The sequence below is a fragment of the Cydia strobilella genome, chromosome Z (assembly GCF_947568885.1).
Source record: "Cydia strobilella chromosome Z, ilCydStro3.1, whole genome shotgun sequence".
Classification (NCBI taxonomy): Eukaryota; Metazoa; Arthropoda; class Insecta; order Lepidoptera; family Tortricidae; genus Cydia; species Cydia strobilella.
In genome coordinates this window covers 50,748,791-50,764,418 of record NC_086068.1, presented here as the reverse complement: position 1 = coordinate 50,764,418, position 15,628 = coordinate 50,748,791, and the positions used below count along the sequence as shown (strand labels likewise).

At 37.5% G+C, this 15,628-nt stretch overlaps 1 protein-coding gene and 1 long non-coding RNA gene across 5 annotated transcripts in view; one reads left to right on the top strand and one right to left on the bottom strand.

Annotated features, from left to right (window-relative positions):
- Nucleotides 1–15,628, top strand: part of LOC134753986 (uncharacterized) — a 174,932-nt gene that overhangs the window by 80,068 nt on the left and 79,236 nt on the right. The gene's annotated exons all lie outside the window — the stretch shown is intronic.
- The window catches only part of LOC134753937 (protein sickie), a 292,384-nt gene that overhangs the window by 246,318 nt on the left and 30,438 nt on the right, over nt 1–15,628 (bottom strand). For 2 of the 4 annotated variants that reach the window (XM_063689917.1, XM_063689918.1), the window contains exon 1: nt 4,237–5,615. The exons of 1 other annotated variant lie outside the window; for it this stretch is intronic. In XM_063689917.1, coding sequence (XP_063545987.1) covers nt 4,237–5,586 — 1,350 coding nt within the window. In that variant the 5' untranslated portion in view covers nt 5,587–5,615. Of the gene's footprint in view, nt 1–4,236; nt 5,616–15,628 lie in introns of those variants that run through there. One more of the 4 variants, XM_063689919.1, reaches the window with a different exon arrangement.

The following is a 15,628-nucleotide window of genomic DNA, read 5'->3' as shown; positions in this document are numbered from 1 at the left end:
TCTTGTTACCGAGTGACGTCTTTTCTAGCCATCGCCAAAGAGGATATAATAGGATAGAGCGGTACTGTCATAGTAAATTTTGTAACCACAGTAAAATCACTGCCATCAATCGACACACTTTAAAACTAAAAATTAAGATTTATAAAAATACGATAAGATGTATTTAAATATGGATAAATGATTTTTTTTATTTGCATTAATTATTTTTATATGATTTTGACCCATGTTCTTTCACAGATATGCGTTAAAATTGTTAAATAACAAACGATACGGTCAACGCCCTCTATACGAGAGTAGGCCAAAGGTAGTGGCGCCATCTGATCGAGAATCAAATTTTCGTGATTTTCGAGGCACGTTTTTTCCTTAGACTATCCATCTATTACGGAGTTATATCTATCTTTGCCATCGCTAATCGGTTTTATTTACATAATTTTAAAACTCATTTACGACTAATATAAATAAATAGTTATCATGTGTTTTTTGAACACAATCAATATGGATATTTCCAAATATTACAAAACAATGTATATAAAATAAACCGGATAATTATACTTTTGTTTTTATATCAATACTTAAACGAGTTTCAAATAATAATAATAAGGTGTTCTAAGCAAACGTCTAGGAAGGTAATATTTGCCGAGAATCTGATATTTCTGATAGGGCAAGTGAGTTTTCATTGAAAATAGAATAAAATTAATTGTTAAACCGTCAGCTCTTGGTAGGACGTCCCGTCGGCTAGGTAACCTACGATGACATTCCACCCACGTCACATTTGTAATCAGGCCCCCGACTTGCATCGACTAGCGATTGCACATTAAATTACAAATAAGAGCACGAACGCATTCTGAAGCCTGTAGGTGCTCGTGTATTGGTTGGCGACATTTGCACGCTGTGTGTTTATTTTGTGTTCAAGGAGTACTGAACAATAAGCATACAAAGTAAAGGATCTGAATCCGCGTCAAAAGTATCTACACACCAAAGTGTCTACCATTCTCTAACAGCTTACAAAAAGAGATAAGCCTCTATAAGTAGTTTTAACTTTAACCTGAAATGTAGAGATTTATTTTTAGTTGAAAAAGGTTAAAAGATACTAAGGTATCTAATTATTACGGAAACAAGCTGTTTGTTGTAATTATTCATATTATTCTAAAAACATCGGCCAAGTGCGAGCCTGCCAAGCGCCCCAGGGGTGCCGCGATCACACTTTTTTTGCAAGTTTTTTTTCCTCAGAATCGACTAACGCTTGACGTTAATTATAGGTACAACTTTACTTAGCCGATTTTTTGTATTATATTTTTATTTAAAAATTACACATGTGTTTAATTAGTGCTTTAATAAGGTACACATTTTGTCCTGGGAAATCGACGTAAAGTGGTCGACAATATCGACATATGGTTTGGACAAAATTTACCCAATCCTTTCGAGTAACAATAACAATTGAGGACAAATACTACAAGAAAATTTGCGGTTTGCGAACAAGACGATATTACCTACAGAAAAAAAATCGTACTATGTAAACAGCAATTACACATGATTCGTAAAGCGAAACATCTGGCCATAGCATAATCATTTCTTTTAGTTTAAAAAAAGTTTTGGATCTGTGCATGGTGACCTATTAGATAATATGACATATTTATATTATATAGTTACGACAACTCCGACTTTGGTATCCAATATAACTATCATGGAGCGTTTTTATCGACCTGCTCTTGCCATGGTTGAACGCCATGAATGTCCGTTAGGCTTTGGATTTTGGTAGATGCTTTTAGCTGCCAGAGATCCCTCATTCCGCTTGCGTCTGATATTGACGGGAATCCAAAATGTTGCGTAAGTGGTCGTTTTTATGTAAAAAAAAAATCACCGCATTTATTCTGTGGATGCTCAATTGAGCACTCATGAATAGGACACTTAGACAACATGCTTTAGCATCATATTAACCTTTTGTTTCTTTAAATCGTACCAAAGATAGATATAACTCCGTAATAGATGGATACAGTCTAAGGAAAAAACGTGCCTCTAAAATCAAGAAAATTTGATTCTCGATCAGATAGCGCCACTACCTTTGGCCTACTCTCGTATAGAGGGCGTTGACGGTTTCGTTTGTTATTTAATAATTTTAATGCATATCTGTGAAAGAATATGGGTCAAAATCATATAAAAATAATTAATACAAATAAAAAAATCATTTATCCATATTTAAATACATCTTATCGTATTTTTATAAATCTTAATTTTTAGTTTTAAAGTGTGTCGATAGATGGCAGTGATTTTACTGTAGTTACAAAATTTACTATGACAGTACCGCTTTATCCTCTTTGATCGTACCAAGGAGTCGGTGAAATAGTCTCAAATTAAGCTCGATAGGCTTGGCCAATTCATATTTGCTAGATGGTATTGAAAGCGTCATAAAGTCCGTAAATTAAAAAAAACCTTATATCAGATATCGCTTAAAAATATCCCCAGATCATATACCCTTAGACCATAGTAATACCAAATACTTAGAAAATAATACACATGTCAACAGTTAGACCAGATTTTATAATAATACCCATAATAAACGATAAGGTCTTTAAGGAACTATTATCTGTATTTATTTATTTGTTCAAAATTTAGGCGCATTGGTTTCGGCAACAACCGATTGGTTAATTTTCGTCTAGATTATTGAATAACTTCAAAATTGTCTACCTTAATAAAATACACGTCTATGTGGGCTATTTTATTAGCAGACACATAAGTACTAAATTGACTAGTATCTATAATAGACGACTAAGCTCTGTTATATGTATAGAGATTTACAGAATTGTAATTACACACGCACCTAGGGATTCACTAATAGGTTCTAATGTGAAGCTACATCTGTATAACACACTCCGCAATTATTTTGACTTAATGAGCCTATTCGAAAATAACTGCGCGATTGCTTCTTAATAATGCTTATAGCTAACTATTATATTTTGGTATAAGTTTGCCTATATCATTATTTTCATTATCACACGACAATGAGACGAATGCTACAAGTACGCCCTCTAGCGACGAATAGCTGAACATCTGAGTAACTGCACCGTTTCACCCGCGAAACAGTGGTTTCAGTTTGTTCCTCTCAACAACAGGTGGCGCTGTCTACTCTAGGTAAATATTTTCTTTCTTGTGTAAGTAACGGTAGGTAAATAACTACTATAATTAGGCATTAAAGCACTCGCTTTCAGTTTGATTCATAAAACCCACACTCGTATTTTAATACCTTTCATTATGGAGCAGTCAAATATAATATGTCGAAAAAGTTATTTTGTACTAAGTGCAAATAAAAAAATAAAAAACCGGAAAACTGCTAGTCTGACTCGCCCACTGAGGGTTCCGTACTTTTTATTAGTATTTATTGTTATAGCGGCAACAGAAATACATCATCTGTGAAAATTTCAACTGTCTAGCTATCACGGTTCGTTCGCCTGGTGACAGACAGACGGACAGTGATAGTGAGTGTTAGTAATAGGGTCCCGTTTTTACCCTTTGGATACGGAACCCTAAAAGGGAATGTAAATGAAGTTGCATATAAGATGAAAGTAGTGATCGGTTATAACTTATCACGTTACGTAGATGTTGACAGGAATAGTTGGGTACCTAGTACCTCAAGAGAGATGATTTTAAAGTCCATATTAAATTATTAAAAGAATACATTAGTGCTTATTATTTTATACAAACGTTCTCGACATATTGCTCTCTGGATTTCGGCCCTAGATGAATTTTTTTTCATAATACATTGAATTTTTAACACTCCATAATACTAAACATAAATAAGTGGGCACTGATACCATAAACGTCAATTTCCTATGAAGATACGAGTATGACGGTTGAATTGGCACTCCACACTTTGTTCTGTCAAAGTCGGTGCAGAGTTAGCTTAGACGGACCGTAAGACGTAGTACCTGTTGTCTACCTACCTGTTTTTCACACAAAACTCAATAAAATAAATCGGACTGTACTTGGACTGTACTATGCAGTGGAAATTTAGTAGTTATGAAGTGCAAAGCTCGCAAGAAGAGGTACTCGTATATAATATATATATTATACTCAACGGGTAACAGAGCGGGCGTCGTAGCATGCTGACATGAAAAATGACGCCCGCGAACGGCAGCTAAATTATCGACAAAAAGAGAAGCAATGTTATTTCTCGACTCGCCTTTAGAGTTGGCAGTTTTAATTTGTTTAAACTCAACCCAACTAAAATACATTACTCACCTTAATTTGTTCGACAGCTTTCTCGGCGAGTCCAGGGTCCAAGATCTTGATGTCGAGATCCGCTGCGCATCGCTTGGCTGTCTCGCTGAAAGCTGCAGCGTTCGCGTAGTGTGCCGGTGTTTCCTCACTGGTCTCCACTGGCGAATTGGGGGACAGGATGCCACTATCGCTATCACTAATGTTCACTGATTTGCGAGCAACAACCCGCCCTTCACCCGATGGTGACTTGAGCGGTATTCGGGACTTTTCACCGGTAGGAGACTTTACAGAAACACGTGACTTGGAATGCTCTTCTGGTTTGAATCCAGTGGTGGGATCGAATATTACATAGTTATCTTTATCGCATCTCACTCTGTTATTTACAGTCACGGTGTATTTCTTATTTGGACTCAGATTTAGAAAAGGATCTTCGCTATCGACTGGGCTTTCGGGTATTATAGATTGTATTTTAGGAGTGATTTTCGGAACTGATTTCCCGTCTATAGTTCGCCTCACCACTGTGTCGTTTGTAAACTTTAAACGAACGTATTCATTGGATATGGTTCTTCGTACAGGGGATGACAAGAGCGGAGACGATTTATCCTGTAGATTTCCTTTACTATGGAAGAAGTTTATTTTTGGCTTTTCCATGGCTCTCGCTGGTGAAAAAGGTAGTTTTAATTTAGAAACAACTTTCTTTTTTGTACTGTTAGAACTTAAATCTACTTCTGGACTTTGTATAGTACTTTTATAAACAGGTAAAACACTACATTTTTGATCAGTTTTGAAAGTCTCCTTGGGCGATTTTGAGGTATTTTTGACAACGTCTAATGACTTAAGTTTTCTAATTGGTGCTGGAGTCCTGAGCTTTTTCTCTCGATTTTTCTTATCAGCATGACCTGATTCAACAGTAGTCGCCGCGCCTGCTTCTTTAGTAGGCAAGGATTCTTGTACCTTAATAAAAGTTTTGCTTCGATCACACATGAACGGTTCATTTTGAGCAATTGTAAATAAGTCATTTTCAATTGGATTGGAGAGAATATGGTCGATAACTATATCTATGTCAGAGGATTCGGAATTGCTCTTGGATGATCTGTTTTCATTGATGATGCACGATATTCTTTCTTCGACGTGTAGAAGTTGGTCAGAGGCGTCGCTGCCGGCGATGCTGCGGGCCGAGCCACTCCCGGAGTCCGAAGGAGACTCCACCTCGAGGATAGGGTCGCGGGTGCGCACAAGGCCCCTTCGCGAACTTTCTGGGCACGACGACCTCCTCTTGATGGTGCCTGTGTCAGTTGAAGACGAATCCCAATCTAAGCTCGGAATTGGACACTGGGCACCACTTTTTTTAGTTCGCCTAGGGCTAGTCATTATTGTCAAATCACATTATAATGAATTCACACCACACAAATCATAGTCAACTGACAGGTAACTAATTACACAGTATTATTATTTACACTTAAAATGTATATCCATATGTTGAAGGTTATGGAACATCGTACTTATATCGTAAACATCTATGGGTTGCAGATATTATTAAAAATGTTTGCAGTATCATGCGATGTTTTTTATAGGACATAGCAGACCCAACGAAGTTAGCTACCGGCGGAATCAAACGCCAGCATGTATTGTATGTAGCCGAGCTCGATTGTTATCTAATTACAAACTCGCCACTCGGCCGGGCCACCGTGCCGCGCGCCGCTGGGACTGACGATACATTTAGTTACTTCCACTAATGGAACCGTTATTTACTCGCACTGGATGATGCCGCGCGATAAACGAACGTTAACTACTTTAATGGCACATTTTCACATTTAAAGACACCGTTGTGTGTAACTAGCGAACGTGTGTCGTTGTGACCGAACGATATAGGTAACACGTTACCTGATAACATATTATGGATTAAGAAATCATGATCGATTCTAATCGACCTGTAATAAATATTTACTATGTTTTCCAAAATTCTGGTTTATATTATTTTGTTATTTTCAGGAAGTAAGTAGTCACAACAAAAGTGAACAATTAGTAGGTTTGTGTTAAGCTCTCTTATGTGTTTTCATGATATATTTTACAATAGGATGCTATATTCAAAAGGATCTATTTTCAATCAAATGTATTTAGGTACAATACTTGCAAAACAAAATCCAACGTTGGTATCAATCAACTCTGCCACGCAGCTCCAATATTTGCTATCGATAATAAATTCCGCATTTTCAATCGCATGAAACAGTTGTCGGCGAATACTTTCATGTGAAATTCAACACGAGCGCACGTAACGTGTCTTTGTTTCGACGTTCACGTATTTCACTCAGACGTAAACCGGGGCGGAAGGCAGTTTTTACGTCGACCGACGTGCCGCCGCCGCATCGTGTTGTCGACCAACTAGTACTATGCCTTATGGGAAACAGTCGAAGAGATAGTTCAGATCCGGAAACCGATACCAAATATATATTATATAAGTATGTTGTTACTGGGTCTCCAAAACTACCGGGAGACAGCGGCGCCGGCCATCTACTTCAGCGGAATGACGTCATCAAAATGACTCCCGCCTCGTTGCTAATATTGCATTTTGCACCCAAACTATGCATTGCACATACACGTGTGGGGTATTAAACGAAAGCCAATAAAATATTATATATTTCATTAATACACTATGTACAATACAATATTGTATAGGTGTATATACAATAGTTTAGGAGAAATTTAAAAATAAATCAAAATGATAAAAAAAAACGATTATTTGGGTTTTTCAATCAAACCAAAAGTCGAACGTAAAGTAATGTACTACAAAATTAAAGCTGATGGCTCAAGCCATACACTGAAATCAAAATAATCAAAGTCAGGCCAAAAATGTGAAAATTATGCATCAAAATGTAGGTATTTGCTAGAACAAATGCATTAAAGTAAAAAAAATCGAAATTGGTCATTTTCGGGATAATCCGCATAAGCTTCTAGTATGTTATTAGCAATATAAAAAAGGATCATAAAACTGCTGGGAGACAATCTTTATAGTGCCTGAGTGACAAATAATGGCGTCATACATGTGACCACTGCCGAAATTGGCAAAATCTAAATTATAACTATACCATGAGTCATATATACACGTGTGCTACATCAGACGAAAGGTTATTAAATATATTATGATTCGTTAATACATTATTTATAAAATAATGTATTTAATAGCCTTTCGTTTAATATAGCACACGTGTATGTATGACTCATGGTAGAGTTATAATTTAGATTTTGCAAATTTCGGCAGTGGTCACATGTATGACTCCATTATTTGTCACTCAGGCACCATAGAGATTGTCTCCCAGCAGTTTTATGATACTTTTTATATTGCTAATAACATACTAGAAGTTTATACAGATTAACCTGAAAAAGACCAATTTCGTTTTTTTTTTTTTTTAATTTGAATGCATTTGTTCTAGCAAATACCTACATTTTCATGCATAATTTTTCACATTTTTGGTCTGATTTTGATTTTGTTGGTATCAGTGTATGGCTTGAGACATCATCTTTAATGTTGTAGTACATTACTTTAACGTCCGACTTTTGGCTTGGTCGAAAAACCCAAATAATCGATTTTTTTTTATCATTTTGATTTATTTTTAAATTTCTCCTAAACTATTGTATATTTTGGTCCATTGTGTAGAAACGGAATATAGAATATTTAATTGGCTATTATTTAATACCCCACACGTGTATGTGCAATGCATAGTTTCGGTGCAATATGCAATATTCGCACCGAGGCGGGAGTCATTTTGATGACGTCATTCCGCTGAAGTAGATGGCCGGTGCCGCTGTCTCCCGGTAGTTTGGGAGACCCAGTACCATGCCCAACAACATACTAAAAGTTGAAAGCGGTTTCCGTATCTGAAATATATTCCCATAAGGCAGTGCACTAAACTACAGAAACGCATACACACCGTTGTCTTACAGAACAACAAATATGGTTATTGGTATATGGGTATATGATGGCTTGTAAATCGGAGGTTATCGGAGGTTCAAACCTCGGATCGTACCAATGAGTTGCCTGCACTTTATGCAATTATTCTCTTCGATTATGAAAAGTCCTACTTTAACAAGACTAACCTCAATAAGGCCTACCTTTCCTCTGGACTGGAAGGTCAGATCAGAAGGTCAGCCGCTTTAATAAAAAACCGGCCAAATGCGAGTCGGACTCGCGCACAAATGGTTCCGTACCATTACGCAAAAAATCAGCAAAAAAATCACGTTTGCTGTATGGGAGCCCCACTTAAATATTTATTTTATTCTGTTTTTAGTATTTGTTGTTATAGCGCAACAGAACTACATCGTCTGTGAAAATTTTCAACTGTCTAGCTATCACGGTTCATGAGATACAGCCTGGTGACAGACGGACAGACAGACAGACAGCGAAGTTTTAGTAATAGGGTCCCGTTTTTACCCTTTGGGTACGGAAACCTAAAAACGAGTGCATGCCTAGTTATGTGATTAGTTTACTTGATCCCTTTCATCTTAGGCTCCTTTAGGAATTTACCCAAAAAAATACTAAGATAAAGTGGAGGAAAAATCTAAAAATATTCTTAAGTTTTTGTCCATGCGTTGTTGTGGCAAGGCATTGGTTAGTGCAAATCGAGTTAAGTATTACCGATTGTACTACAATTTGTCTGTCAAACAATTGCTGTGTATCTGCCCGTAACAGATGAGATGTTGGTAGCCGAAATAGATTTACAAATCGCCACTGGAGTAAATTATGTTTTAAATAATAGACAACACATTAGATTCTGATGTACTTATATTCTGATGTCGGTAATGTTAGTGGCCTACCGCGTGCGCCAGTGAGGGACAGAATTTGTAGCCCATCATAAACCATACAAAACGGTGGAGAAAAGCATCTTTATTTACTTCAAAAAGCACGTACGGCGACTACGGCGAGGATTGTTCTTATGAGGATGATACATGATGTCGGATCTTTAAGGTAAACGGTCAGCCAATTTTCCGCATCGGTCCGCGACCTTGGTGCGGTGCGGCGTATGTGCGATCGTGTGTAAAAGCCGTAACAGACTACCGCACCGCGATCGTGGTGCGCCACACCCATAAGTGAGAGCGAGAAAGAGAATATCTCGAAAAGCCCCGTCTTGCCCCACTCTCCCCTACGTATACATACACTGTACCCGTTTTTATGAATTTTTTTACATGTAATGTTTTGATAGGATACTTTGTGTACCCATTTTTATTGCTCTTGAGTTTTTTTTTTATTTCATTAAGCGTTCAGTCTTAGGCTGCCTGTCCACAGGAGCGGAGCGAGGTGGCGGAGCGATGAGCGAGGAAAAAATCCACCGATTAAATGGCATAAAATTTCCGTCCCGTAATTTTAATGAAATTCTATTGCTGGATTTTTTCCCCGCTTACCGCTCCGCTCCAATGGACAGGCAACCTAACTTTTGACGCCGCAACGGGTCTCTAGTACTATTTAGTTAGTGAACTTTGATTTTTTAAAGGAACAGGGGCGCATTTCTCGAACGGGTTTAGTCTAATATTATTAGTGTGTTGTCATGGCAACCCATACGACGATAGTTCGTGGAATAATAATATTAGTGTAATACCGTTCGAGAAATGGGCCCCGGATATTATTTAAACTGTATATTGTACGCTGTAGCCTTATTGCTACGCCGTAGACCGTAGCGTGCAAATTTTATGTATGGCAAAAAATGCCGCCTAACAAAAAACACCTTTTTTTTCCTATTATAGTTATTTGTTTACTTGCTTATTTTACACAACTTTTTAACCGACTTCAAGATTTCAAAAGGAGGAGGTTCTCAATTCGGTTGTATGTTTTTTTTTTTTTGCTTTTTAAATGTTTGTTTTGCATAACTCCGTCATTTCTGGACCGATTTTGAAAATTATTTTTATGATTGTAAGTATATACATACAGATTGGTCCCGTTTTTGTCAACACGCAGTTCTGATGATGGGATCCATGAGGAATCGAGGGAACTCCTCAAATGTTAAAGGCATACATATAGTGATTTTAGTACTTTCATCAACAAATCAAGCATTTACATTTAAAAAAGTGACATTTGATGAAGTGGAACTGCTGATGATGATCAGAACGGAACTCTTCAATGACGCATACTTCACGTTTGGCGATTTGTCCTCTTCGTTATGTTTGTTAAGCAAGTTAGGTTTTTAAGACGCATTTTTGTCAAACTCGAGTTCTGATGATGGGATCCATGAGGAATCGAGAGAACTCCTCAAATGTGAAAGGCATACATATAGTGATTTTTGTATTTTCATCAACAAATCCAGCATTTCCATTTAAAAAAGTGACATTTGATGAAGTGGAGTTGCTGATGATGATCAGAAATATCAGTATGGAACTCTTTAATGACGCATACTTAGTTCACGTTTAGCGATTTGTCTTCTTTTTTATGTTTGTTAAGCAAGTTAAGTTTTAAAGACACATTTTCGTCAAGCTCGAGTTCTAATGATGGGATCCATAAGGAACCGAGGGAACTCCTCAAATGTGAAAGGCATACATATAGTGGTTTTTGTATTTTCATCAACAAATCCAGCATTTACATAAAAAGGTGACATTTGATGAAGTGGAACTTTTTTGAACTGCGATCCTCACAGAACCGAACTGCTATCAGAAAAGTGGGTTAGGTTAGGTTAGAACTGTGACCCTTTCAGAAACGAAATGCTATCAGAATATTGGATTAGGTTAGGTTGGAACTATAAGATCTATAAGGGTTCAGTTTTTTCCCCTGTCTGTTTGTCTGTCCGTCTGTCACAGCCTATTTTCTCCGAAACTACTGGACCAATTAAGGTAAAATTTGGTACACATGTGTAAGTTTGTGTCCCAAAGGCGGACATGTAACGTAAACAAATGAATTTTAAACATGAGGGCCTTTTGAGGGACTTTTGGGGGGTAAATAAGAAAATTTTGATCCGACCTACGGCTTTTTAGGGTTCCGTACCCAAAGGGTAAAAACGGGACCCTATTACTAAGACTCCTCTGTCCGTCTGTCCGTCTGCCTGTCACCAGGCTGTATCTCATGAACCGTGACAGCTAGACAGTTGAAATTTTCACAGATGATGTATTTCTGTTGCCGCTATAAAAACGCATACTTACTAAAAAGTACGGAACCCTCGGTGGGCGAGTCCGACTCGCACTTTTCCGGTTTTTTAAAAACATTCACTTTTCCCATTTTTTTTTTTGTTAAAAATTGTGTAATGTACGGGACCTTTGGAACGCGAGTCCTACTCGCACTTGGCCGGTTTTTTATGTTGTTTAAGCTACTTAATAACTTAAATAATTTTGTTCATTACCACAAAGTTTAGATGGCTGTTAAAAAATTGAGTCAGAATGTAATCAAAGTTTGTTATGAACTTATGAATTAAGTGTGTTTTCGGTTTGAATACATTTATATTATATGTTTAACGAAACTACAAGTGACTACGCCGAACCAGTTCAGGAACCAGGGTTCAGTTATGTACCCGAACTTCGCCAAACGAAACCTCATAACCAACTTACTAAATTTACCGTTCGTCTGTCGGTCTTTCTGTCAGGGGTCTGTATTTTGTGAATTGTAATATGTTGGTAGAAAGTTAAATTATCGCAGATTGTTAATTACTAACTACAGCCTGTGTGACAAGAAATATGAGTAAGAGCCTGTTTATACATTTGCTACTAAACGTAAGTAGGTATATTATATGAAGAAGTAAAGACACGTATTTACAAGAAACGTTTTTTTTTTCGTACCTAACAAGGTACGGAAATCCTCCATTTTGCGTGGTTCGGCATGCCATTGGTATACATTCTCGTAGTAGAGCTTAAATCTCGTTTAGGCGGCGTTTGGTCCCCAGCCAGCCATTCAACTTTCAAGTTCGCCTTGCGCCATACAATGCGTATTTTACGGAGTTTTAGCAAGTTATACATTATAAACATATTTTACTTAAGTAAGCATGTTATTAGGCAACCAAGGCACAAGCCCCTTTGCGCTAAATTTGTTGATGTGCCGAACTCCAAAATCGTGTTTGTGTTTAATATTGATGAAATTGGCTCCCATACTCGAAAATAAAAATCGAAAAATGCAATCTTACTCAATAAGAAATTAATAATAGACGTTACATAAAGGAATTAATTTCACTGAAGCATTTTACTATTATTTAATATCCAGGCGGATAATAAATAAACGGCATTACTTTCCTTATGGACATTTATGCCTGAGCTATACACTGCTTTTCACTTTGATTGTGAGTAAAATATACAAACATATTCAATATTTTAGGTTATTTTACCGTATTTATTCAAGACTAAATAATGTATACGGGCCGGTCGGGGGCGCGGGGCACGCCGAACGGGAGCGGGCCGGCAGGACTGGCAGTTTGTATGGCAGATTTTGGACTTTATTGCTAAGTCAATAAGGGTCGAAATAGATGATTTTACTTTATGCACTAGAGCTTAAAAATTTTATGTCGTCTACGCACGACTTAAAGTCGAACTTTACGAGCATGAGAAGTGAAAACATATTTTACAGCACATTTGGTGCTCTATTATGACACACTGTGCTATAATAAGCACATCACGCATCTGTTGTAAAATTTTTGTTCTTTGTGGTGCAATAAAGAATATTTATTTATTTCTTTTATTACGTAAGTATATACGTCGAAAATTTAAGGGGCCATGTGTACTGTAAAACGTTGTACGATACACGTGTGAATTCGCAACTCCTGTCGATTTAAAACATTCTTTTCGGTCGTGTTTTAAAATTCGCCACTCGTGGCGAATTAACTATTTTTCGCACTTGTATCGTAAATACCTATGTATTACATTTATTCTTTCAGTAAACGTGAACTTTGGACTCAAGGCTATGCACCCCGGTTTGTCTGTCTTAAATGTTTTACTGGCGCAGCGCAGCAAATATAGCTTTTGGAAAAGGTAGTCCTCTTTAATGGCGCTAGTAGAGTTCCCAAACAAGGGAAACATTCTGCCTCTATCCAACCCGATATTTAGAACAAGGACGATACAATGGGTTTGTAGGAATCAGAATATAAGACGCGTCGGTACCGGTACCTCCCCGACAATATCCGACTAAATGGGTCAGGAAAACGAAGTTTACGTCGCAATTTAGCATTAGGGAAACCGAAACGCAATAAAATTCGCGCTATAGAACGGAACGGAATTAGGAAATTATACGGGAGTTCCTCGAATCCGCCCCTAGACCTTTTAAAGGATATCAACTCCATAAAGAACATTATATTTTTAATCTTCCTACAAAGGGAACTGTTTTACCTAAACGTACATTATCGTAAACATTTTTTTTAGATTTTCGTGTGTTAGAGACTCAGATAGGTCCTCAGCTTAATAAAGACTATGTACAGACACATAATATATAAATGAGATTCCCACGGACATGACGGACACAGCTAACAAAGCGAGTGGACACTGTCACCGCTTCATGATTAATGTCTTAATCCAGCGGCTGAACTCCAATCAAACTAATATCAGCTAAGCAAACCAATACCCTTTTCGTGGCCAATAACGGGGACTAATAAAACACAATGCAGCAAGCACACAATGAGGGCGTCTACACATTTTAGCGTGGTATTAACACTAGAATATTTGTCGAAAAGAAATATTATTCCGGCTGCTCAGATTCTTTGAGCTCATATCTGCATAAGCTTGATTTTCAAATATCTACTCTATTTTGCTTTACGCTCTGTTGCTATTGCAGATATTCTGTTAAATGCTTACATAAGAGTTTGTGAAGGCAAATGGACAACATGCATCGAAACGGAAGGGCGCCTCCCCTGGCGACTAGGGAATGCATTCCTGCACTTGCAGTCCCCGTTTACAAGTACGCACACGCACACATTGACACCGTGCACTTTCCGTGTCGCTGTGTAAGTAATTATGTATATTTGCGAAACACACAGACCAACCACTAAACACTGTCAAGTTTAAAAGTACTTTTAAAAGTTTGAGGAATGTGATTCGTTTAAACAAACCAAAGCATTGCAAAAATCGTGATTACGCGTATAACAAATATTATCACTGTGAAGCTTAATATTTTTTAAATGGAACTCTAATGACATGCTAATCGGCGATCGATCTGACGATACTAACCACTTTACCACATGATTAACTGATTCATGAGTGACTCTACGGTTCATACGCCCTATGCTATTTAAGGACAGTTTTGTAAAAAAGCTAAGCGGGCAGACAGACCGATGGATGCAAAGAAATGGAAAACTTAAAATTAACGAATTTAATTTATTGCGATAGTTTAAAACATCAAGCTTAATTTCTGGGTCACTTTATAAAAAAAACGAATGCATGCATTAAGATGCGAGCGTCTTAAAATCAGTTAAATGTAAAAAAAGCTTCTGTTACAAATGATACTACCGAATATTCGCAGTCTTCTGTAAATGCATAGTACCACACACACACACACACACACACACACACTCACACAATCAAACAAAAGTGCATTCAACGCTCTTGTGTAGGGGAATTTTCGATTAAATATTTAGATTAGATTTTTCGTGATCCATTTATCATGGTTTAATTGTGAAGGGCGCGCCTGGCGCTGGCGCCTTTTACTCAGATGAGAGTAGCGGTCACAGTCTTGTGATCCTTTGATATGGTAATGTAATAAGAAAACAGAGTTTCTGATATCACACCCTTCTGTTTAGAGCGTTATTTCAAATCATTGACTCTGATGCTGCTGCGGGACAGCGGGACAAACATTTGTATGCAAATATTAGCGAGTTCGTTTCCGTGATGCGATCTACATTCGTTCCTTGTTGGATTCGAATGTCTGTATATTGTATAGGTATTTATCAGTCGAGTTAGTACAAATTCAAAATACCTACTGTAACGTTATACGTTACACGTAACTATTATTATTAAATTTAACTACAAAAAGAAATAAAAATACCACTTAAAACTAATTTTACATGCTATTATTTACAATTAAAACTATATAAAACACTTAAAAATGCAACTTGTATTCGTCGGCGCCGTCTTAGCGCTCCGATAGATTTAAAATGCAACATTTTAGAGTTCACGGAAACAAGTTCTTGTGTTTGTCGTATGATGAGTTGCATTATTAGCGGATCGTCCTGCGACCATTCCCGATCTTCATTCGAGATAGAACGCACGTCACACAGTAGGTACATCGGTCTCTGACACATTTTTGGAAAATGTAACCGATATTCACTTTGTCGTCCCTTACGTTCCTCGAAGCTTTTAGTTAACGTCCAAATACGTTAAATACGTACTATCGCGAGTGGATAGTAAACCCCAAATTGGGGTCCAAAGTTCGGGCTGCTATTTTGGGTGGAGGATCCACCGCAACCACCCTACCACCAACACTACTCTCGCCGGTCGGAAGACGGTCATTTCTTCTCGCCCCGGGCAG